Below are 26449 nucleotides of genomic sequence, written 5' to 3'. Positions count from 1 at the left end.
AAGGCCTCAGTGTTAGTTTTCCTCCGCGTGAGAAGGCCTCAGTATGTGAAGGCCTCAGTGTTAGTTTTCCTCAGTGGGAGAAGATCTCAGTGTTAGTTTTCCTCAGCGTGAGAAGGCCTCAGTATGAGAAGGCCTCAGTGTTAGTTTTCCTCAGCATGAGAAGGCCTCAGTGTTAGTTTTCCTCAGCATGAGAAGGCCTCAGTGTTAGTTTTCCTCAGCATGAGAAGGCCTCAGTGTTAGTTTTCCTCAGCGTGAGAAGGCCTCAGTGTTAGTTTTCCTCAGCGTGAGAAGGCCTCAGTGTTAGTTTTCCTCAGCATGAGAAGGCCCCAGCGTTAGTTTTCCTCAGCGTGAGAAAGCCTCATTGTTAGTTTTTCTCAGTGTGAGAAGGCCTCAGTGGGAGAAAGGCCATAGTGTGAGGTAGTTTCCCTCAGCGTGAGAAGGCCTCAGTGTTAGTTTTCCTCAGCGTGTGGCCTCAGTGTTAGTTTCCGTCAGCGTGAGAAGGCCTCAGCGTTAGTTTTCCTCAGTGTGAGAAGGCCTCAATGTTAGTTTTCCTCAGTGTGAGAAGGCCTCAGTGGGAAACGCCACAGTGTGAGGTAGTTTTCCTCAGCGTGAGAAGGCCTCAGTGTTAGTTTTCTTCAGTGTGAGAAGGCCTCAGTGTTAGTTTTCCTCAGCGTGAGAAGACCTCAGTGGGAGAAAGGCCTCAGTATGAGGCAGTCCTCAGTCTTAACAGGCCTCAGTGTGTGAGAAGCTTAGGTGAAAGAAGCCCCAGGTCAAAGGCCATCATGTGTGAAGCTTCAGTGTGAAGGCTGCTGTGTGTAAAAAGCTACTCTGTGAAGCTCCTGTGTAACTTCGATGTGAGAAGAGGCTCTGTGAGAGCGAAGCTGTTTATCTGCACGAGAAAGAAGCCCAGTGTGGAAGCAAAGAAGGAAGTATAAAGGACTTTGTGTTATGGAAACTTTGTTCTTGTAAATAGTGCAACCATATTATTTTGCTATAAAGAAAAGCCTCCTGTGGAAGAGATAACATTGGTCTGTGCGTTTTTGCTCTTTTTATCACTTTTTATCACGTGACCCAGCTACTAGTGCTGGGTCACGTTGCTGCTAAGAAGTTACTCTGCTGTGCATTTATGAGGAGGGTCTTCTGTTAATAAGCCCACAGGCCAAATATACATCTCAATCAAAATCTAATTAAATTAGGGTGTTAACAGTCGAGTCACTGTTAACACCCTAATTTAACACCCGGTGGCACAATGGGTGTTGGCAGGACTGAGGACTGACAGGTCGCAGGCTCCAATCCGAGGACAGCACGGATGAGCTCCCTCTGTCAGCTCCAGCTCCCCATGCGGGGACATGAGAGACGCCTCCCACAAGGACGGTAAAGCGTCAAAACATCCAGACATCCCCTGGGCAATGTCAATTGTCTCACACAAAAATCAACTTGTAATTTCTCAAGTCGCTCCCGACACACACACACAGAAGTTGAGTCACAAGACGCAAAGATGTTTAGATTTTTTATTTCAAAAACTTCAAGGCATAAGGTCCTAGTTTTTTTTTTAAGTGGCTATAATTTTGTAAACAGAAGAGAAGTGTTAAGGACTTTGATCCAAACGCGAACAGCTGGAACAAAAGCTCTACACATAACGTCCAACCCATAAACACAAAAGGATGCACAACAGTTGCAGAACATGAACATCTGAATGTTAACGTTGCTTTGCTCAAAGAGTGAGCTATTTACACTGAGGATCGATCGATGCGCTTCGATTTTATGCGGATTTATTGCTCAATGCTAGTGTTTCCGGGTTAATAGGTTTGGTCAGTGTCGGGACACGGAAATGCAATATTCACAGTGGCACGTGTTTGACATTTACATCCAACAAGAGGGAAGTGGCGACATTGGCCCTAAAATTCACAACTATTCCAATTCGGGCTCATACTCAGTTCGGCAGATCCACGGTTACACAGATGTGGGAGTTTTCTAGTAGGACGACACAGCCGCAAGGGGAATGAGTGGGATTTCGAGGAAAAAAGGTTAATCGGGCCTATTCCTTGAATCCTAACGTCATGCAAGGAATAGTTGGTCATGGGCTTCACGCGGAACGGATTTAAAACAATGGCTCTGGACTCCAGATCCCAGCATCCTTGACTGTCAGCCGAACTGGATGATGGAGCTGCTGGAATTTATTGGGGCAATCGGTTCATTGAGAAGGCCTCAGTGTTAGTTCTCAGCCTGAGAGAGCCCTCAGTGTGAGAAGGCCTCAGTGGGAGAAAGACCTCAGTGTGTGAGAAGCCTAGGTGAGTCCAAAACGCTTGGGAGGACCAACGTTTTGGAAATACCGATATAAACCCGGTCAGCCTGAGAGAGCCTTCAGTGTGAGAAGGCCTCAGTGGGAGAAAGGCCTCAATGTGAAGTAGGCCTCAGTGTGTGAGAAGCCTAGGTGAGTCCAAAATGCTTGGGAGGACCAACGTTTTGGAAATACTGATATAAACCCGGTCAGTCTGAGAGAGCCCTCAGTGTGAGAAGGCCTCAGTGGGAGAAAGGCCTCAATGTGAGTTAGGCCTCAGTGTGTGAGAAGCTTAGGTGAGTCCAAAATGCTTGGGAGGACCAACGTTTTGGAAATACTGATATAAACCCGGTCAGTCTGAGAGAGCCCTCAGTGTGAGAAGGCCTCAGTGGGAGAAAGGCCTCAATGTGAGGTAGGCCTCAGTGTGTGAGAAGCCTAGGTGAGTCCAAAACGCTTGGGAGGACCAACGTTTTGGAAATACTGATATAAACCCGGTCAGCCTGAGAGAGCCCTCAGTGTGAGAAGGCCTCAGTGGGAGAAAGGCCTCAATGTGAGGTAGGCCTCAGTGTGTGAGAAGCCTAGGTGAGTCCAAAATGCTTGGGAGGACCAACGTTTTGGAAATACTGATATAAACCCGGTCAACCTGAGAGAGCCCTCAGCGTGAGAAGGCCTCAGTGGGAGAAAGGCCTCAATGTGAGTTAGGCCTCAGTGTGTGAGAAGTTTAGGTGAGTCCAAAACGCTTGGGAGGACCAACGTTTTGGAAATACTGATATAAACCCGGTCAGTAAGAATAACACGATTCGTATTTTTCATTTTGCCCATAGTTTTCGGTATTTTGGGTGTAGTACCTCTGTTTGGTTTGGATGAGCCATTCAAGGCACTTTCTCCTCACTTTTGACAATATAACATGACAGTTGACCAAACCGCGACCAATATATAATACAGACCATTTGAAATACTGGAGAGGAAAGACCACTGCAGCATGATCTACAAAGCCATGAAGGACTTGGGGGAACATGGTTCGATGCATGTCATGTTTCCCACTTAAACAGTGGTTCTTAACCTGTGGGTCCCCAGTTATTTTGGACTACAGCTCCCAGAAATCTCAGCCAGTTTACCAGTGTTAGGACTTCTGGGAGCTGAAGGCCAAAACATCTGGGGACCTACAGATCGAGGACCGCTGGCATAACAGAACACCTTGAGATGGATTTGCCTGTTGTACAGAACTGGACTCGGATATTATATATGTCTAGTAGGCATGTGCAATCCATGCTTCTAAATAGTTCTAAAGCACTTACAAAACTAAAACTCTGGTGGTGAAAACGAGGGGGCGCTGGTGCTTTGCTTCTACAGTGTTGCTAAAGTTCTGGTGGTGAAAATTTCAGAACTCTAACAAAACTTTCAAATTTTCATTATATATTGGTGATTTTTATTTCAGAACCAATTAGGAACTGCCGTTTATAATGAAATTTTGAAAGTTTTGTACGAGTTCTGAAATTTTCACCACCAGAACTTTAGCAACACTGTAGAGACAAAGCACGAGCGCCCCCTAGTTTTCACCACCAGAATTTTAGTTTTGTAAGTGCTTTAGAACCATTTAGAACCATGGATTGCACATGGTGCTTTGCTTCTACAGTGATGCTAAAGTTCTGGTGGTGAAAATTTCAGAACTCTAACAAAACTTTCAAAATTTTATTATTGATGATTTTTATGATAGAACCAATTAGGAACTGCCGTTTATAATGAAATGTTGAAAGTTTTGTTAGAGTTCTGAAATTTAGCAACACTGTAGAAGCAAAGCACCAGCACCTCCTAGTTTTCACCACCAGAACTTTAGTTTTGTAAGTACTTTAGAACTATTTAGAACCATGGATTGCACATGCGCAGTCTAGATTAAGACTCCTATTACATATATATATGTGTGTATATGTGTGTGTGTGTGTGTGTGTATGTGTGTGTGTGTGTATATATATATATATATATATATATATATATATATATATATATATCTCCAGGTAAAGATACCCAGAAATGCATTCTGTTGTGGAACTGTATGCAATACCGTAAGACTAGTTTAGGAATCCATTGGAGCTTTACAGATAAGTCTCTTGCACATGAAAGTCAATGAACCGATTGCCCCAATAATTTTGTATTATGAGTCAACCAAAAAGCAAACCCTCTATTGCAGGCAAACTTTGGCTCTCCAGGTGTTTTGAACTTTAACTCCCACAATTCCTAAAAGCCTACCAGCTGTTACACAAATGATCAGCTACTGTCAGAAAGGACAAAGAATTGTATCTATGCTGACGATCGTGCCATCACCACTCAAGCTTTGAAATAGTTGAAGCTCGATGTACACTTACTGCCGACTACAGGGGAAACTAGCTGATTCCTGTTAGGAATTATGGGAGTTGAAGTCTAAAACACCTGAACGGTGAAAATTTGCCCATGCCTGCCCTATTGTGTAACCAAGCTTCAACTGATCACAGTGGGGACTTTTATATATTACCGTCACACAAAAATGAGGAGGGAAACATGTCTACAAATGTCACGTCCGTAACAAATATTCTTGGCTCCTGTAGGAGAACATTGGGCCAAGACGTGAATATGGCCCCTTTAGAGAACAAACAAACAAACAAGTCTGCAAAAAACAAAACTCTATACACATAAGCCCAACATTAAAAGAAGAAAATCTTCACTGGAAATCGGTCTCATCAATGCATTGGAGATTCATAACGGAAGATTATTTCGGGCAAGAGGAAAGTGAACATTTTGGACTTGGCACGGCATTACAATGACTCAAAATCGGTCTGGAATATATGAATTATAATCGCCAAAGCAAAGCAGCCTTGGCGAGGAAGATAGCGGCATTTATTCCAAGGAGCATCAGCAACATGTGTGACCTTCTGAGAAATTATGCAAAAGGACACTCCAGTTTAGAGGCAGATTTTGGAGGGGAGGGGGGTGTCTTTCCAAAGGAGCCAGGAAGGAACCGCAGCCTATCAGGCAACACATCATACAACCCTAGTTTTGGCAAGACGCCACTCTCAAAAAAAGCAAAACATTGCTGCATCCCATTTATTTTGGCTTTGCAAGGCCTAACCTTGCTATCCGATTCTCCATCCCACAGAACGTATTGGTCAGGGCTCCTGTGCTGTTCAAGAGGACATTTCGCTGGCTAGAATGGCATTTTCTAGCGACGACAGGGCTCTTGGACCTTTAATATTTCCAAGGACACAAATTCCCTCTTCTTTTACAATGGTCTGTTCAACACAACGGCCTGCTGCCACCATACTTTTTCGAATGTGATGAGATCCTTCCTGAGGACTTCATCACACTAGAGAATGAATCCACTTTAAATCCAGTTGCAGAATTCTGGGGTTTGTACGAGGGGTATTTTTTAAGTAAGGTCCGTTTTGTTGTAGTTCGCGTGCATACTGCAACGAGCGCGTGCGTCGTGTACCGGCATGCCTCGGCAACAACTGTGCTCAGTTTCCGCTCTGTAGCTCACCTGTACGGTTCTGTTCTGTGCTTTAAAAATGTTTAAGACTATCAACTCACCCTCCGCATGTGAGGTTTGCTCAGTGATACAGTTTTTGTCAGCAAGGAACCTGCCTGCTGCAGAAATCCATCGACAGATTTGTGAAGTGTACGGTGATACTGTTATGAGTGAAAGCAAAGTGTGTAAGTGGGTACGACAATTCAAAGATGGCCGTGACAACATCCATGATGAGGACCACTCCGGTCGCCCTTCTTTGATTACAGACGATTTGGTGGCTTCAGTTGAAGCGAGGATTCGTGAGAACAGGCGCTTCACAATAACAGGTCTCTCAAACGAATTTCCTGACATGTCGAGATCAGTGCTTTACAACATTGTTTCTGAACACCTAAAGTTTAGGAAACTCTTCTCCCGATGGGTCCCGAAACTCCTAACAGAGGACCACAAAAACCAAAGATTTGAGTGTGCGATCAAATCAAATCGTCTGTAATCAAAGAAGGGCGACCAGAGAAGTCCTCATCATGGATGTTGTCACGGCCATCTTTGAATTGTCATACTCACTTACGCTCTTTGCTTTCACTCATAACAGTATCACTGCACACTTCACAAATCTGTCGATGAATTTCTGCAGCAGGCAGGTTCCTTGCTGACAAAAACTGTATCACTGAGCGAACCTCACATGCGGAGGGTGAGTTGATAGTCTTAAACATTTTTAAAGCACAGAACAGAACCGTACAGGTGAGCTACAGAGCGGAAACTGAGCACAGTTGTTCCCGAGGCATGCCGGTACACAACACACGCGCTCGTTGCGGTATGCGTGCGAACTGCTAGTGTCTACAACAAAACGAACCTTACTTAAAAATACACCTCGTATTTCCAAGGAAGAGGGCATGCCTTGAGGACACAAATTCCCTCTTCTTTTACAACGGTCCGTTCGACACAACGGCCTACTTTTTCGAAAGTGATGAGGTCCTTCCTGTGGACCTCATCACACTAGAGAATGAATCCACTTTAAATCCAGTTGCAGAATTCTGGGGTTTGTAGTTTAGGGAGAAACCTTTAATAGCCTAACTAAACTACAAACCCCAGAATTCTGCAAAACCGGATTTAAAGTGGATTCATTCTCTAGTATGATGAAGTGGTTAGTGGTGCATCTCACTCGGGCTTTTGGTGCCAATACCTTTTGGAAGGAACACAACTCAGTCTGGAGCTATATTTCCATGTAATGCAGTTTGGAATGACATTATATGGTTACTGTTGGGGTTCAGCCTAGGTGTGAACCTGAACCTGATTCTCTGATTGTATTTCCTGATGCTACTGAAAATGTATTTCCTGATGCTAATGAAAATGTTGGTTCTGAGGTCAGTGTAGAAGAAACTCTCATGAGAATGTTTCAGAGCCAAGCAGTCACCTTTCACTCCCTTCTAGCTCTCCAGAGAAGCTAACACTGGGATCCTTAATGAGGATAGAAGAGGACAGATTTGGCAGAACAGGGGTGAATCGCAGAGTTTGCGAAGGTCAGCCAGATTGAAAGAAAAGGAAACAAGGGCTTCAAAGCCTGGAGGCGTGTCACGAAACAGATTCCTCGGCTTTAAGTGCCTCTCGCTGGGTTGACTCTTTAGATCAGGCATCGTTTTAGACTGAGGCATTACTTTGGCAGATCTCTCGTTTCCCGTGGCCTTCATCCCAAGAGGCTTTTAGTGCTCCAAGTACGGTTAGTGGATTGCTAACAGGTTCCAGGATTTTACAGTGTTACTTTGCGTTTTTTATCTAGTTCATGGACATTTCTGATTGCTGATTTTTACTGTGGCTTTTTGACTTTGCATTTCCTCTATTTTGTAACCATTTTTTATCAATAAAAAAGGATTGTTTTTCCCACAGTCAAGTGTGGTGGATTGTTGTCTTAGGGTCTTGTTTCCTGCTCTGGGTTGCAACGGTTACTAGAGACCCACATAATGCACTTTGATGCAGTTATATTATGTGTGTCTACACTGACCCTATCATTCTGTTCCAGACTGCATTATACGGTAGTACAGATCCAACTGATATAATATTATAAGAGAATATCACCCAGATCTTAATCTGGCTGTATTCCCTAAATGCAATACAGATTGTCGGAGGCTTCCATGGCTGGAATCACTGGGTTGTTGTGAGTTTTCAGGGCTGCATGTATCCCAGTTATATCCTACCTTGTTTATGCCCAGCATTATTTTTTGAATTTTTAAATTATTACATTTGACCCGGCCATAGATTTTTAAATGTTACTGTTATTATGTATTGTCGAAGGCTTTCATGGCCGGAATCACTGGGTTGTTGTAGGTTTTCCAGGCTATATGGCCATGTTCTAGAGGCATTTTCTCCTGACGTTTCGCCTGCATCTATGGCAAGCATCCTCAGAGGTAGTGAGGTAGTTCCTACTTCCAACAGACCTCACTACCTCTGAGGATGCTTGCCATAGATGCAGGCGAAAAGTCAGGAGAAAATGCCTCTAGAACATGGCCATATAGCCCAGAAAACCTACAACCACCCAGTTACTGTTATTGTTTATTTTTTGTTTATGTGATTTATCTTAATTTTCTGTATTGATTGTTTTTGTTAATGCCTTTGTTTACTGATGTACTGTGGGCTTGGCCTCATGTAAGCCACACTGAGTCCCTTGGGGAGATGGTGGTGGGGTATAAATTAAGTATTATTATTATTATTATTATTATTATTATTGACACAAAAGCTCAGTATGTCACAGCCAACAAGATCTATATGCTGGATTTCGTATCACAAGTCGAACACTTCCCAAGCGTCTAGAACTGTGGGATGTATTATTATTATTATTATTATTATTATTATTATTATGTTCCAGAAGCATTCTCTCCTGACATTTTTCCTGTATCTATGGTAGGCATCCTCAGAGGTTGTGAGGTCTGTTGGAAACTAGGAAAATGGGGTTATCCACAGATATATATATTCCCAATTTTTCTACTTTCCAACAAACCTCACAACCTCCGAGGGTGCCTGCTATAGATGCAGGCCAAACGTCAGGAGAGAATGCTTCCGGAACATGGTCATGCATGCAGCCCAGAAACACTTCCCAAGAGTCTAGGACTGTGTGATGTATTTATTATTATTATTATTATTATTATTATTATTATTATTATTATTATGTTCCAGAAGCATTCTCTCCTGACTTTTTCCTGTATCTATGGTAGGCATCCTCAGAGGTTGTGAGGTCTGTTGGAAACTAGGAAAATGGGGTTATCCACAGATATATATATTCCCAATTTTTCTACTTTCCAACAAACCTCACAACCTCTGAGGGTGCCTGCTATAGATGCAGGCAAAAGGTCAGGAGAGAATGCTTCCGGAAAATGCTCATGCATGCAGCCCAGAAACACTTCCCAAGCGTCTAGGACTGTGTGATGTATTTCTTATCATCATCATCATCATCATCATCATCATCATCATCATCATCATGTTCCAGAAGCATTCTCTCCTGATGTTTTTCCTGTCTCTATGGCAGGCACCCTCAGAGGTTGTGAGGTCTGTTGAAAACTAGGAAAATTGGGTTTTCCACAGATATATATTCCCGTTTTTTCTACTTTCCAACAAACCTCACAACCTCTGAGGGTGCCTGCCATAGATGCAGGCAGAACGTCAGGAGAGAATGCTTCCGGGACATGGTCATGCAGCCCAGAAAACTCACAACAACCCAATACAGATTTAGCCAGAGCTTTCGCAATTGAAACATGACATCAATTCAGGAGTTTGACAAGTAATATACCTGGTATATAAAGATTATAGCCACACCTGGATTTCCCCCCCCCCCTCTTCTTCCGTGCATAATAGTGTTGACTTTTTGCAATGCCAGATTACAATAATAAATTTGAAAAGCCATTTGGTTTTTCACTGAGAGCAAACTGCAATTCCATATTAATTCAAGGTGTTGTGAAGCACAACTCTGCAAACACATTTCTGTATTTTTGCATTCAAAGAGTGCCTGAACCCAACATTCGGTGGTCTGGAGCAACCCGTTATGGCTTCATCGTTATGGCACAAGAATGGCTCTGTACAACCAGAGGGATGCCGACAGATATCATCCGTAATAACACTTAACGCAGAACAGTGGCTAAACACAAAAGGAGTTACATTACATGGTTGTAAACCTTGGCGTAACATCACACTTACTATAATATACAATGAGGCAATATTTACACAAAGCAACTAACCCACAAACCTAAGATGAGCAATGTATTGTCAAAAGCTTTCGTGGTCAGAATCACTAGGTTGCTGTGAGTTTTTTTGGGGCATGTTCCAGAAGCATTCTCTCCTGACGTTTCACCCACATCTATGGCAGGCATCCTCAGAGGTTGTGAGGTTTGTTTGGAAACTAGGAAAATGGGGTTTCTATATCTGTGGAATGTCAAAATCAGGGGAATTCCAGACAAGAAACAATCAGGGCCAGTTAATCACCTCCCTGTCAGGATTATTGAGGTATGCATGTGTGTTTTTCAATGTGTTTCTATGTAATTCAAGATGGATTCTATTGTGTTCAATTGTGTATTAGAAATACTGTGAGAAGCAGAGAAAATGTAACCTTGACAGAAGTGAGATAACATGTTCTCTGGCTGTGGGAAGTAGGAGGAGGATCCGGTTACAGCAGAGGTCTGATAAGCAGATGTTCAGAAACTGTTTGTGTTGTGCTTTGTAGTTCCCGATTATAGCCTGCTAAGAATGGACGTGTGTAGATGTACTTAGTAAAACTTTGTGTTATTTTGCAACTGTAAGACTGCAGAATCCTGATTTTTGGAGTCCTGTGTCCTCTTCCACTGCACATATACCCCCAAACTTTCTCTGACACTCCCAACAAAGGATTCCCCCAGGCAGGAAGAAGCCAGATCTTGAAACTGCTAGGTTTGTTGGAAACAAGGACAAGTGGGATTTATATATCTGTGGACTGTCCAGGGTGGGAGAAAGAACTCTTGTGTGTTTGAGGCAAGTGAGAATGTTTCAATTAGTATTTAATGGCCTAGTAGTTTCAAGGTCTGGCTTCTTCCTGCCTGGGGGAGTCCTTTGTTGGGAGGTGGAAACTATGGAAATGTGGTTTATATATCTGTGTTTATATTTCATTGTTGGAAACTATGAAAATGTGGTGTATATATCTGTGGAATGTCAAAATCAGGGGAATTCCAGACAAGAAACAATCAGGGCCAGCATTAGCTGGCCCTGATTGTTTCTTGTCTGGAATTCCCCTGATTTTGACATTCCACAGATATATACACCACATTTTCATAGTTTCCAAACAGAACTCACAACGTATTGTCAAAGGCTTTCATGGCCAGAATCACTGGGTTGTTGTAGGTTTTTTTGGGCTATATGGCCATGTTCTAGAGGCATTCTCTCCTGACGTTTCGCCTGCATCTGTGGCAAGCATCCTCACTACCTCTGAGGATGCTTGCCATAGATGCAGGCAAAATGTCAGGAGAGGATGCCTCTAGAACATGGCCATATAGCCCGAAAAAACCTACAATCCAAACCTCACAACCTCTGGGGAGGCCTGCCATGGATGCAGGCGAAATGTCAGGAGAGAATGCTTCTGAAACACGGTCATGGGTTGGGTGGTAGGTTTTTTCGGGCTATATGGCCATGTTCTAGAGCCATTCTCTCCTGACGTTTCGCCTGCATCTTTGGCAAGCATCCTCACTACCTCTGAGGATGCTTGCCATAGATGCAGGCGAAACATCAGGAGAGAATGCCTCTAGAACATGGCCATATAGCCCGAAAAGACCTACAACCCAGACCTCACAACCTCTGGGGATGCCTGCCATGGATGCAGGCGAAATGTCAGGAGAGAATGCTTCTGAAACACGGTCATGAGTTGGGTTGTAGGTTTTTTTGGGCTATATGGCCATGTTCTAGAGGCATTCTCTCTTGACGTTTCGCCTGCATCTGTGGCAAGCATCCTCACTACCTCTGAGGATGCTTGCCATAGATGCAGGCGAAACATCAGGAGAGAATGCCTCTCTAGAACATGGCCATATAGCCCGAAAAAAACCTACAACCCAGACCTCACAACCTCTGGGGATGCCTGCCATGGATGCAGGTGAAATGTCAGGAGAGAATGCTTCTGAAACACAGTTATACAGCCTGAAAAACTCACAACAACCCTAAGATGAGCAACTTTGCAAGTGTGGTTCATGGCAATTTGAATGCAAGCAGATTATCAAACCATCTGACAGCCCAAAGGAGCGGGAATTTGTCGTCGCAGCAGATGAGATGTTTGGAAAAACAGATATCCACCCGGTTTGGAAACTCATAAGGCAGCATGCTGAGAGAGCAAGTCGCATCGATATGACGCTCGTAGTCATAAAAAAAACACACACACATAAATTCCAAGAGTGAGCAAAAACAAACCTCGTCGTTTTTTAAAAAAAATGTGCAAATTTTCTTCTCCAAACAAGAAGGGGGGAAAAAAACGAGCAAGAAAGAGAACTTGAAAACATTTTCTGTTAAAAAAAAATCACAGCAAAAAAGGAGACCATCTTCTCTTCCCCATCCCCTACAAGGCACTACAGGTAGGAAAGGACAGGTAACACGGAAGGTGAGATAATACTGCGCTCCTCAGTCGGGCCGAAATATCGGGTATTTTGGTAAGAATTCTATGAGAATTACCTACAGAAAGAGGAAGGGAAAAAATGTAAAAGAGACATTAAGCGATGCATTGGGTTCCCATAGTACAGAATATCTGACAACATACAAGGGCTTGGAGAAAAGTACTGCTTTATCTATATAAATTGTCAGGTTTTACAATGTATTGTAATGTAATATAGCTGAGTCATGCACTGCTAATGGGCTTGTATTGGAAATGCTGAGTCATGCATTAACTGTATATAGGGAATCATTTGGGGAATGTGTTCTGGCCTAGTCCAGGTGATTGTGAATGATGCAATCCTGGGTCTGAGTTGAGTCAGTGAGTTGGGAACCAATCGGTGATTGCTATGTGTAAATGAATTGTATATAAGGAAGTCATGTACAGTGTATTCCTCTCCTTGTGCTGTGATGTTGTTTGTCGAAGGCTATATGTAATTAAAGAACCTGTCTGCTAAGACAAGATATAACTGTGTGCTGTGGTAAGTTTGTAATATCATCTAGACTGGGGGAAAGACAATGGTAAAACTGACAATGGCCGGGCATGTGCTCAAGTGTCTGTAAAAGGTTCCAGCGTGACTGCAGGATGTGGGAGCAGTTGACTGAAAATACTGTGCAGGAAGACGCTACTGGAAAGCGCTGAAGTTGTGCAACTGATCTGCTGCTGAACTGTGAAGTTAATCTCAACATAAATAAAAATGTAATGTTCGTTTGTGGTATTCACAGAACTCAAAAACCCTTGGATGAATTGGCACCGAATTTGGACAGGGTACACCTAACAACCCAATGTATGTTTCCCACTCAAAAAAACCACAAAAGCAAAAAGCAGAAAGGACTTCTGAGCTACATGTCCACAAAGGAGAAACTGCATGTCTACAAAGAGACCCATGGCCACGCCCCCTCCTCCTCGCGGGGAAACAGCTGGCCATTAAAGCTTGAGGGGCCAGGCACGCGTGCATGCCCCCCTCCCACACACACAAGCGAGAGTGGGCCCCATGGGAGTGGAGGGGGAGGCTTGCCGCATGGAGCCCCTTCTCTTTCCCTGCTCTGCCAGGAGGGCGGTCTCCTCCTCCTCCTCCTTTCCCTGTTGGAAGAGGCCGGGAAGTGGGGGACGGACTTTCTGTAGACCCTTCTTTCTTTTTTAACTCTTTCCTTTCTGTCTGACCTGCTTGGTTGCCTCTGGCAACACGAGCACACATTTAACACACACACACACACACAGGAGGTAGCTGCCTCTGCCACACTCCACCCGAAAGGACTCCCGTCCCTTCTTTCCTCGTTCCCTTTCTTTCCTTTTCTTCCTTCCTTCCCCTTCCTTTCCTCCCCTCCTCCTTCACTTCCTTCCTGTCCCTCCTTCCTTTCCTTCTTTTCCTTCCTCCCTCCCTTCCTTTCCCCCTTCTTTCCCTTTCTTCATTTCCTTCCTCTTCATTTCCTTCCCTCCCTTTCTTTCCCTCCTTCCTCCTCCTTCCCCCCCCTCCCTCCCTCCCTCCCTTCCTTCCTTCCTTCCTTCCTTCCTTCCTTCCTTCCTTCCTGTCCCTCCTTCTTTCTTTTCCTTCCCTTCTTTCTCTCCTTCCTTTTTTCTTTCTATGTAAGATATAAATACAATATTTTATATATTGTTATATAGATTACTATATAATATGTTACTTGTGTGTGTGTGTGTGTGTGTGTGTGTGTATGTGTATGTGTATATATTAGGGCTGGGCGGTTTCGTTAATTCGTAATTCGTTAATAATTCGTTAATTTTTTCAATTACAAAACAATAACGAACCATTCTGGAGCAATTTTTTTAAAAAACGAATTTTTAAACACGTTTTGTAAATGCTTCGTATTTCGTTATTGTATTCGTTTCATTATTGTTCTGAGGTCGTTTCGTTATTATTTCCGCATGTCTGGGGCAAGTTTTTTGTTTAATTAGTGAAAAAAAATTATAATATCACACCAACAGTCAAGGACAGAGGGAGAGGGAAGCTTCAGAAGTTTTTGAAGGTTTTTTAGCGTATTTCGCGGTCGCGTCCGCCATTAACGAATCGATTCGTTATTGTTTCGGAAATCGATTCGTTAATGTTTTGTAATTTTTTTTCACATTTACGAAATTTCGTAAATATTAAACTTTTTAAAAGGAAAATTTTGTAATTATTTTAAATATCGAAACAAAAAAAACCCCCAAATACAAATCGATTTTAGAAACAAATTTTTCCGTTGTTACCCAGGCCTAGTATGTGTATATATATATATATATATATATATATATATATATAATATTACTATATAATACATATTTAATTGGAAGGGACAGTCAAGAAGTAACGAGGGAAAGAGGGAAGGAATGAAGGAGGGAAAGGGGGAAGGAAAGAAGGAGACAAGGAGGGAGGGAAAGAAGAAAGGAGAGAAAGAAAGATAGAGAAGCAAGAAAGGAGAGAAGGAAATAAAAAAGTGAAAGGAAAAAGAGAGGGAAAGAAGGAGAGAAGGAACGAAAGACAGGGAAGGAAGGAAGCAAGGAAGGAAGGAAGGAGAGAAGGAAGGATGCAACCATGGAGCAAAGAAGGGGGGAAAGAAACAGGTAGAGCTGGAAGAAAGAAGAGAAATGGGAAGGGAAAGAAATAGAGGAAAGGAAGGAAAGAGGGAAGGAAGGAAAGAGGGAGGGAAGTTTGGCCACAGCAATGCGTGGCGGGTACAGCTAGTCTATATAAATAAAAATGTAATGTTCGTTTGTGGGATTAACAGAACTCAAAAACCACTGGGGCAATTGACACCAAATTTGGACACAATACCCCTAACAACCCAATGTAAGTCCTTCACTCAAAAAAAACAACAAAAACAAAAAGCAGAAAGGACTTTTAAACTGCATGTCCACAAAGAGACAAATGGCCACGCCCCCTCCTCCTCCTTGCGGGTAAACAGCCAGCCGTTAAAGCCAGGCGCGCGTGCACGGCCACACACACACACAAGTGAGAGTGGAGTGGAGGTGGAAGCTTGCCGCATGGAGCCCCTTCTCTTTCCCTGCTATGTCAGGAGGGCGGTCTCCTCCTCCTCCTCCTTCTCCTCCTTTCCCTGTTGGAAGAGGAAGGGGCGGATAAGTGGCAGCGGCAGCAGAGGAGCCCCCAGGCAAGGAAGAAGGGGGTGAAGAGGAGGAGGAGGAGGCGAGGAAGGTCGACAGTGCTTGAGTGAAGGACCTTTCTTCTCCCCTTACTCCTTTCCCTTCTTTCCTCCCTCTCCTTCCTCCCTTTCTTTCCTTTTATTCCTTCCTTCCTTCCCCTTCCTTTCCTTCTTTCCCTCCTTCCCTTCCTTCCTGTCCATCCATCCTTCCTTCTTCCTTTCCTTCTTTTCCTTCCTTCCCTTCTTTCCCGTCCTTCCTTCTTTCTTTTCCTTCCTTCCCTTCTTTCCCTCCACTGCAACAATAAAACCAATAAAACCAATAAAACCAATTCCAATTCCACTTTGTCAGGCCTGTCAGACCTAGCCGTCCAATTGTCTTTATCTAGTTGTCAGATTGCCCAAAGGCCTGGTCCCACAACCACGTTTTTAATTTCCCCCTGAAGGAGAGGAGAGATGTTGATGACCTAATTTCCCCCGGAAGTGAGTTCCATAGGTGAGGGGCCATCACTGACAAGGCCCTGCTCCTCGTCCCCACCAACCTCACTTGTGATAGCGGTGGGGTGGAGAGCAGGGCCTCCCCAGATGATCTCAAACTCCGAGGTGGGATGTAGAGGGAGATGCGTTCGGACAGATACGCTGGACCAGAACCATATAGGGTTTTGTAGGTCAAAACCAGAACCTTGAATTGTGCTCGGAACTGAATCGGCAGCCAGTGGAGCTGACACAACAGGGGGGTGGTGTGCTCCCTGTATGTCGCTCCGGTGAGCAATCTGGCTGCCTCCCGCTGGACTAATTGGAGTTTCCAAACAGTCTTCAAGGGCAACCCCACGTAGAGTGCCTTGCAGTAATCTATTCAGGGTGTAACAAGAGCGTGGACCACTGTGGCCAGATCCGACTTCCCAAGGTACGGGCGCAGCTGGCGCACAAGTTTTAATTGTGCAAAAGCTCTCCCGGCCACCGCCGAGACCTGGGCTTCCAGGCTCAGCGATGAGTCCAGGATCACTCCCAAGCTGCGAACCTGCGTCTTCAGGGGGAGTGTGACCCCATCTAACACAGGTTGTCACCCTATACCCTGTTCAGCCTTACAACTGACCAGTAGGACCTCTGTCTTGTCTGGATTCAGTTTCAATTTGTTAGCTCTCATCCAGTCCGACACAGCAGCCAGACACTGGTTCAAGGTTTGGACAGCCTCCTTGGTGACAGGTGAGAAGGTGACAGGTGTTGTTTGGGGGCATTGGCTGCCGACTGTAAACCACCTCAAGTTGCCTTCAGGCTGAGAGGGGCAGTATATAAATATGGTAAATAAATAAATAAAATAAATCTACCTGATATTGGAAGTTAAGCTGAATCAAGCCTAGTTAATAGACAGACAGGAGACCTTCAAGGAATGCCAGATGATGCAGAGTATTCTTAGAGGAATGCAATGCCAAACCACATTATCTCTAGCCCGGGAAAGCCCTAGAATCCTGATAGGGTCCCCTTAAGTTGACAGGAACCTGGAGACACAAATTCCTGACTGCTTCCATGTGTTGACTGTCCGCTAGATGGCAGCACCAGCTCAGGGCAGACTGCGTTTTGGGCTCAAAGCCTCATAGACTCATAGAGTTGGAAGAGACCTCCTGGGGTATCCAGTTTAACACCATTCTGCCAAGAAGCAGGAATATTGCATTCAAATCACCCCTGACAGATGGCCATCCAGCCTCTGTTTAAAAGCCTCCAAAGAAGGAGCCTCCACTACACTCTGGGGCAGAGAGTTCCACTGCTGAACGACTCTCACAGTCAGGAAGTTCTTCCTCATGTTCTCCCACTGGACAGTTCTCTCCACTTGTAGTAGGTAAAGGTAAAGGTTTTGCCCTGACATTAAGCCTAATTGTGTCTGACTCTGGGACTGTGGTGCTCATCTCAATTTCTAAGCCGAAGAACCGGCGCTGTCCGTAGACACCTCCAAGGTCATGTGGCCAGCATGACTGCATGGAGCGCTGTTACCTTCCCACTGGTGTGGCACCTATTGATCTACTCACATTTGCATGTTTTTCGAACTATTTATTTGTCATGTCAGAGCAACCAATTCATTATATTTCTAATAGAACAATGCAAACAAACAGACAAATGCAAAACTTGTGAGTTTGGTAGTTGGTTAAATGTCCTTTGACCAGTATCTGGCCACGTGGAGTGCTTCTGGTGTTGCTGCAAGAAGGTCTTCCCTTGTGCATGTGGCAGGGCTCAGGTTGCATTGCAGCAGGTGGTCAGTGGTTTGCTCTTCTCCACACTCACATGTCAAGGATTCCACTTTGTAGCCCCATTTCTGAAGGTTGGCTCTGCATCTCGTGGTGCCAGAGCGCAGCATGTCCAGCGCCTTCCAAGTTTTTGAACTGTTAGGCTGGCAGAAGCTGGGGCTGTCAGCGGGAGCTCATGCCGCACCCTGGATTGGAACCTGCGACTTTTAGATCAGCAATTGGGCACCACAATTGAAGAGAGATATTGACTCTAAGCTGGAATGTGTCCAGAGGAGGGCAACTAAAATGATCAAGGGTCTGGAGAACAAGCCCTATGAGGAACGGCTTAAGGAGCTAGGCATGTTTAGCCTGAAGAAGAGAAGGCTGAGAGGATACATAGCCATGTATAAATATGTGAGGGGAAGCCACAGGGAGGAGGGAGCAAGCTTGTTTACTGCTTCCATGGAGACTAGGACGCAATGGAACAATGGCTTCAAACTACAAGAAAAGAGGTTCCATCTGAACATGAGGAAGAACTTCCTGACTATGAGAGCCGTTCAGCAGTGGAACTCTCCGCCCTTGAGTGTGGTGGAGGCTCCTCCTTTGGAAACTGTGAAACAGAGACTGGATGGCCATCTGTCAGGGGTGAGATAAGACTGGCCAACTCTGATTAAATTATTATTTTAACCTTCTTCAATGTAAATATACTTGCACATTCTTCCAACAATAATAAAGAGAATAAAATAATAAATGTAATAATAATAATAATAATAATAATAATAATAACAATAAAGTAAAATAATGGAAATAACAGTAATAATAGAGCAAAATAATAAATGTAATAAATGTAATAACAGAGCAAAATAATAAATGCAATAATAATAAAGTATAATAAATGTAATAATAATAATAATAGGGTAAAATACTGTAAATGTAATAATAGTAAAGAAAGTAAAATAATACATGAAATAAAAATAATACTAATAACGGAATAAAATAATAAATAACCTAGACTTGAGTATAAGCCGAGGGGAGCTTTTTCAGCCTAAAAAAGCAGCTGAAAAACTAGGCTTATATTCGAGTATATACAGTATTCTGAAATCCACCAACGATAGAATTGGGCCAAACTTCCCACACAGCACCCCCACGACCGACAGAAAATACGGTGCTTTTTTATAGTCTTTGCTGACCCCTCTGACACCCCCATTGCGACACCTCAAGTTGAGAAACACTGAACTAAATGAAGGTATATCCAGCCCAAAGGACTAGGGGCTAGTTTAAGAATTATAGCTCAAAATACATAGGCAGAGTGACACAGAAGTGCAGAAAAGAAAAGAAAAGCACTTACGTATTCCATCATATTGCTGCTTTCACATTTCCTTCTACTCAACTTCCAGTGCAAGCCAAGCTTAAAAGAAGAAATAACATAATCAACTATAAATACTCAAAACTTAAGCTTTTAATATTAACCCATTTGCCTCCCCAGTAAGAAATATATATTTCTGTTCAAGGTGAACGTTGTCACTCAAATTGATAGAAGAGAACCACAGCTGAGAGCCATAAGCTCCTTACCTTATGATATAATCTGTTGTTTTCCCACTCTAGCAACTTCTGAATCGATCTTCTCGTCTAAGAAATAAAAAATCAGAACCATGTCAGGATACGGATCCAAAATGGGAGCCCAGAAACAGCCAGATTGGGAGAAAGGCACGGTGTACATCCAAGAAACAAAGAGATAACAAACTGGCCCCCAAAGTACTGTAAAACCAGTGGTTTCTGGCTCCATATAACAACAGGCACCTCCCAAAACCGGGGTCCTCAAACTACAGCCCACGGGCCACTTCTGACCCGCCAAGGGCACTTATCCGGCCTGCGGAGGAGGAGCGCCTCCCCCCCACAGTGCCCCTCCCTTGGCTGGCTTACGCTATCCGTCAGGCCCGATAGGCAGCGTGAGCCAGCCAAGGGCGGCTGCCCTGCGGAGCCTACTCTCATGTAAGGCACCTCGCGAGGTTCTTTACACAAGAGTAGGCCGCGGGGTGCTGCTCCTCCCTTGGCAGGCTCACACTGCCCATCAGGCCCTATGGGCAGCGTGAGCCAGCCAAGGGCAGCTGCTCCGCGTGGCGTACTCTCGCATAAAGCACCTCGCGAGGTGCTTTATGCGAGAGTAGGCCGCGCGGTGCTGCTCCTCCCTTGGCAGGCTCATGCTGCCCATCGGGCCCGATGGGCAGCGTGAGCCAGCCAAGGGAGGCTGCCCTGTCACTCTATGCAGTCATGCTGGCCACATGACCTTGGAGGTGACTACGGACAACGCCGGCTCTTCGACTTAGAAATGCAGATGAGCACCACACCTCAGAGTCAGACACGACTGGACTTCATGTCAGAGGAAAACCTTTAACTAGGAAAATTGTGGAAGATGCAGGGTGGGAGAAAGAACTCTTGTCTGTTGGAGGTAGGTAGGAATGTTTCAATTGGCCACCTTGATTACCATTTCATAGCCTGACAGTTTTTAGGGAGAATCCTTTGTTGAGAGGTGATTAGCTGGCCCTGATTGTTTCTTGTCTGGAGTTCCCCTGTGTTTGAATGTTGTTCTTTAGAGTTTTTTAAATACTGGTAGCCAGATTTTGTTCAGACTAGAAATAGGGAGATTTCCCATTCTCTGCTCCTGGAATTACTGCCTAAAGAGGGCTAGAAAGAACCCCCTCGAAGGGCCCTTCCACACAGCAAAATATGATATGTGCAATGTGCAGAGGAATTTTTTATTGATCTTTCTTTTTTAAAAAAACAAAAAACCTATAGTCTGGCCCTCCAATGGTCTGAGGGACGGTGAACTGGCCCCCAGTTTAAAAAGTTTGAGGACCCCTGTCCTAAAATATAAACGCAGGCTCACCAAAAATATGAAGCCGTCCAAAGGAAGAGGGAGTATGGTTGTTGAAACAGTTGTATAGTTAAATTTCTCTTTATTTTAATTGTTGAAACATTCTACCAATATCAGGGGAGATTAGAGCAGAGAAGGGGAGAGACACTTAGCATTTTAAAAGGTAGAAACTGGGAAACACTAGAACTGAGAGACTTAAAATGATTCTTCAATTGAATTCCGCTGCCACCATTCCAATAATAATCAGGCTGAGGTAATATTGTGAGTTTGTTCTGAATCACACACTATGCCACTATAGTTTCTTAGTGGCTGCTGTGAAGCTGTCTTTAGGATTACTTTGACCACAAAGGTATACACACTGAGGCTGGTATACGTTAATAAAAGAATAAGAATGTTTATTGAACAAGCTTGAAATAATTCAGGTACAAATGCTTAATGGTTTCAGAAAATACTGGCATGAAAATCTTGTGGTCGCGTTAAGAGTAAAACTCTTAAACTCTTCTGGGTTACAAGTCTTCAAGGTTCCACTACAGAAAATTACTTCAGGAAATGAATCTCTGAAAGTAACTCCCAAAAATGCCCCTTAGGAATCTAGTCAAAAATACCCTGAACTAGACTTTCCTAGGAATTGAACAGTCCACTAACTGGGCCCTGCTCCACAACAGTATTCTAGCTATCTACTAATAGCTACTCTGAATACCTCACAAAAGACTAACCCAATCTTCTTCTCTAAACCCAAACTCGCTCTGACTAACACCAACTCTTCAACTGCTCTCTAACAACTCCAAGACTAACTGGGACTTTAAGCCTCTGTTTTAAAAGGACACTTTTTTCCTCCAGACCACTTAGGCTCCGCCCCCATCTGTCTAGCCAATCCTAGCCTCCTTATTTTCCCTCTAAGACTTGAACATGCCCCTTCAAAAAAAAACCTAACTAAAATGGCTTCCACCCGGCTCCCTTTTCTAAAATGGACACGGTGGCTTCGCCAGGCCTACTCCCTTAGGCTTCAGCCAGCCAGCTAAGGCCTATGACACGGGTGTCAGCACTGACACACTTCACCATTTTTGATGACACACGGCCACATGTGGCCGCATACAGAGAAGTATGGGGCCACATGCCAAAGACATTTCATCCTCGACTCCTACACGGCCAGGTGCAGGAGCCAAGAGTGAAACATTTGCTGTAGTGTAGTATAGACACTCTGCCGGAGGACTGTAGGTCAAACAACAGAACTCCGGCACAGAGCATCTAGTTCCGGGACTTCCAGTTAGGCCGTTAGGGGATCTTTGACCTCACTTCTGGCCAGCGGAGCAGGGAGCAGCGGGATGCATCTCTGGGGGCCCTGTGATTGCCATTAACGGCAACCATATAACCACAGCAACCATCGGGACCTGCTATCTCCGCGAACGCATCTTCCCCTATGAATCTGTGCGTACCTTGAGATCATCCGGGGAGGTACTGCTCTCTCCCCTTCCACACCCTGTCTCAAATATGGTTGATGGGGACGAGGGAGAGGGCCTTCTCGGTGGTGGCACCCTGGCTCTGGAACTCCCTCCCTAGGGAGATCAGACAGGCTCCCACTTTGTCCTCTTTCCGGAGACAACTAAAACCCTGGATGTTCCAGTGTGCTTTTGATTAAGTAGTCCATCAGTAATTTTCCTGTCCCTACTTTAAGTTCAGCACTTTACATCAGCCCTCTTATTATCTACCTCGATACTTTTGATGACAATATTTCCAGCCCTGCCTACTTGATTGTTGCACTTCTCTTGCATTCCCTTCAGAATGTATTGTAATTTTTGGACTTGTCCCTTGTAAGCCGCCCTGAGTCCCCTTGGGGAGATAGTTGGTGGGGTATAAAAATAAAATAATAATAATAATTATTATTATTATTATATCATCCAATCTACTGTTCTGGGGTGTCTTGGATTTCTAATTGACCATCCTTATTGAGATAAGTGAGGGGGAGTCTTGAAGAGGCGAGGGCATGTGCTATGGGTTCTGTTTCCCACCGTTGGAAATAGTGGAAGCTATTAATATCTTAAAGAAATCCCAATTTAGGTTACCAAAAGCCTTCTCTGCGTCCAAGGCTAGTATGGCAAATTCTTTTTGATGATTCTGTTCATAATATTCTATTAGATCCAATACTAGCCTTATGTTATCCTTCATAAATCTATTTGGTAGAAATCCTCTTTGGTCTTCTTCAATCCAGTTTCTTAAGAAATGTTTTACTCTCTCTGCCAATATGTTTGCCAAAATCTTATAGTCCGTATTTAATAAAGAAATTGGTCTGCAATTTTTAATCTCCGTCTCACAGGTTCCTTCTTTATGAATCAGTACTATTTCTGCCTTCGTCCAAGTTTCTGGAATTTTCTGTTCAGTCATCACTTCATTTAATACCTTTTTAAATAAAGGTATCAATTCTTGTTTAAATGTTCTATAAAATCCAGCTGTATATCCATCTGGACCCGGAGCTTTGTCTGGGTCCATCTTTTGAATTGCCTTCTCAATTTCCTCCTCTGATATCTCTTTATTCAATTGATCCCTTGTTTCCTCATCCACTTTCTGAAACTTAACTTGGCCCAGTTCTGAACCCTTCTCTCCATGGGTGCCACCTCGGGACACACACTTCTCCCATCTTTGTAAGCAACTGTAAACACCTCACTTGTAGAAGTCGATAGGTTGCTCCAATAATCACACTGTGTGTTCGGAAATCAGAAATACATCCTCACACAGCCTTTCCTGGTTTAGACATAGGGACAGTCTAGGGGAGACACACCAGGAAGTGGATGCTGAACCGTTTTAAAAACCCTGCCTCATCTTCTCCAAAGCATTTCGGATCAGAAACTGGAGGCTCGATCTTTGGATCTGTGCACTTACTCTTTTGGTGAGACAGACGGCCGGCCAGAGGCTGCACCCTAAAGTGCAACAGCAGCACAAACAGCCACAGAGAAGCCACTTCACGTTGATGGGCAGGTTTTTCCTCAAACACGCATTCACCCGACTGATGCTGGTCTTGAATTCTTCTGGGGCCACCTTAAAAATGGAGAGACAGTTAACAGTTATGGAAACTTTCCAATAGTAGACATATCGGGTATTGTGCCCAATTTGGTCCAGTGAATGAAAATATATACTGCATATCAGATATTTACATGACGATTCATAACTGTAGCAACATTACAGCATTCAAAAAAAATCTGCGCACATCAGTCGAAAATACATCTGCGCGCATCGTTCGAAAATATATCTGAACACATCATTCAAAGGAACATCTGCGCGCATCATTTGAAAATACATCTGCGTGTTCTGTCGTACGCTGGGCCTGTAAAGAATTTCCTTTAGAACAGGACGTGCAACCTTTGCCCAGCGGGAAGCCAGGGAGCCCAAAGAGTTCTCAGAGGTTTTCCACCACAAATAGTCTTTAGATGGCTTGTGAAGTATAATAAAGTATTTTATTAAGGAACAACCAAACAGAAACTTCTCCCGTTTTCAGAAAGTTAAACAAATGATTCCAGGCTTTTATGCAACTGGTAGCTTCCTAAACTTGCCCATGAAGGACAGGCAACTATCTTCAATAACTGTACTTTACCTTTACTTTAAAGGAAAGTCCCCGTTTTAACTTCTCCCAGGCTGACTGTAATCTAACACTTACTGATGTGGGCTCCGCTACCGGGTCGAACTGCTTCTCGAACGCCGAGTGGACCTACCAGTAAAGGCTTAGATGTTCTCCAGCTGGAGTTCTTTGGTCTTTAGGGCTGTTTCCCTGGAAATCTTTGGAGATGCTTAAGACTGCTCTCCCCCGGAAGGTCTTGGATGCTCTTAAGACTGTTTCCCCCCAGAAAGTCTTAAGGGTTGAAGCTTTTGTACAGGGAAAGCTTGAACACATCCTGTACATTAGCTTTCTTTTCTGAGACAAACTAAAAATGGCTTCCTTCCCTTCCCAATTGCCCTGAGCAAAGGGCGGAACCAAAACTTAATGATGATGGACAAGTGACTTGCCCTATGACTGCAACCAAAGGAAGCCACCTTTCTGCAGAGTCCCTGAAACCTTGGACAGCAAACAAACATTTAATACAAAGCAAATAAAGTTGGAGCTCCTGGTACAGCCGTACCAGCACACTGCGCGCATCATTCGAAAATACATCTGCGCGCATCTTTCGAAAATACATCTGCGTGCATCATTCGAAAATACATCTGCACGCATTATTCGAAAATATATCAGCGCGCATCATTTGAAAATACATCTGCGTGCATCATTCGAAAATACATCTGCGCGCATCTTTCGAAAATACATCTGTGTACATCATTTGAAAATACATCTGTGTACATCATTTGAAAATACATCTGTGTACATCATTCGAAAATACATCTGCGCGCATCATTCGAAAATACATCTGCACGCATCATTCAAAAATACATCTGTGCACATCATTCAAAAATACATCTGTGCACATCATTCAAAAATACATCTGCACACATCATTCGAAAATACATCTGCACGCATGATTCGAAAATATATCAGTGCGCATCATTTGAAAATGCATCTCCACGCATCATTCGAATATACATCTGTGCACATCATTCGAAAATACATCTGCACGCATCATTTGAAAATACATCTGCATCCATCATTTGAAAATACATCTGCGTCCATCATTCAAAAATACATCTGCGCGCATCATTCGAAAATACATCTGCGCGCATCATTCGAAAATACATCTGCACGAATCATTCGAAAATACATCTACGCGCATTATTTTGTGATAGGAAATCCAGCACAGAAATCTTGTTTGCTGTGACATACTGTGCTTTTGTGTCAATAATAATAATAATAATAATAATAATAATAATAATCTTTATTTAAATTCCGCTCTATCTCCCCAAAGGGACTCAAACATAAAAGGCAAACATTCAATGCCCGAATACAACAACAATACATCAATGCTAACAAAAGTTATACAACCCAACATATGAATATAAGAATGAACACAGTGTATCACTTCTATTAGTTGTTCTCAAAATATTACAGTTGTTCATTAGCAGAACCTCAGAGGATTCACAAAACTGGTCTAGCTTCTCAAACTCTCTTTTTTCTGACCAACAAAGGCCCTGCTATTGACTGAACAAGCAATGTCTCCCAATGTAGATAGGACTGTATAGTGTTGTACACCCAAACAGTACAGTGTTACACATCAAAACAGAACACTCCCTCCATGACATCTTAAGTCCCTTCTACAAAGCTGTATAAAGTTTGTTTGCATGCTGATGAACCCAACGCAACACATAGAAGATGGGTTTGAAAGGCAGCTGTCTTCACAGACCTGTCAGTAGCTAACACCTCACCCATTTCATAGGAAATCTGCTACCAAACAGGAGCTTTTTTGTTGAGTTCCAGGGCAAGAGAAACAGATAGTGAAAACAGAAGAATGGCCTGCCTCCAGGGAGCTCCATCAATGTTTAACATTTACACAAATGACCAACTACTGCTAGAAGAGACAGAGAGTTTCATCTATGCTGATGATCGTGCCATCACCACTCAAGCAGGGAGCTTTGAAATGGTCGAACAGAAGCTCACTGAAGTTTTAGGTGCTCTTACTGCCTATTACAGGGAAAACCACCTGATTCCTAATCCATCTAAAACACAGACACGTGCTTATCATTTTAGAAATATATGAGCATCTCAAGCTCTGAGGATTACTTTTAATGTATATGTGTGTTATGGCGACAATTATTATGTTTATATTTTGTTTTGTTAATCTAATGGTTATGTTGTTTTTACTTTGTATGTTTTGTGATGTTACCTGGGAACCACTCTGAGTCCCCTCGCGGAGATGGAGTGGTAC

The 26449-nt window shown here is 43.6% G+C and overlaps 1 protein-coding gene across 2 annotated transcripts in view; it reads right to left on the bottom strand.

Moving 5' to 3' along the window:
* Nucleotides 1-11472: 11472 nt before the first annotated feature.
* The window catches only part of CHIC1 (cysteine rich hydrophobic domain 1), a 31430-nt gene continuing 16453 nt past the window's right edge, over nt 11473-26449 (bottom strand). Inside the window, exons 3-6 of one of the 2 annotated variants that reach the window (XM_060756474.2) lie at nt 23487-23642; nt 19307-19363; nt 19083-19142; nt 11473-12443 (exon numbers count right to left, since the gene is read on the bottom strand). In XM_060756474.2, coding sequence (XP_060612457.2) covers nt 12393-12443; nt 19083-19142; nt 19307-19363; nt 23487-23642 — 324 coding nt within the window. In that variant the 3' untranslated portion in view covers nt 11473-12392. Of the gene's footprint in view, nt 12444-15362; nt 15474-19082; nt 19143-19306; nt 19364-23486; nt 23643-26449 lie in introns of those variants that run through there. The other variant, XM_067471675.1, reaches the window with a different exon arrangement.

The sequence above is a fragment of the Anolis sagrei genome, chromosome 10 (genome assembly GCF_037176765.1).
Source record: "Anolis sagrei isolate rAnoSag1 chromosome 10, rAnoSag1.mat, whole genome shotgun sequence".
NCBI classification, from domain to species: domain Eukaryota; kingdom Metazoa; phylum Chordata; class Lepidosauria; order Squamata; family Dactyloidae; genus Anolis; species Anolis sagrei.
This window is presented reverse-complemented; position numbering and strand designations above follow the sequence as displayed.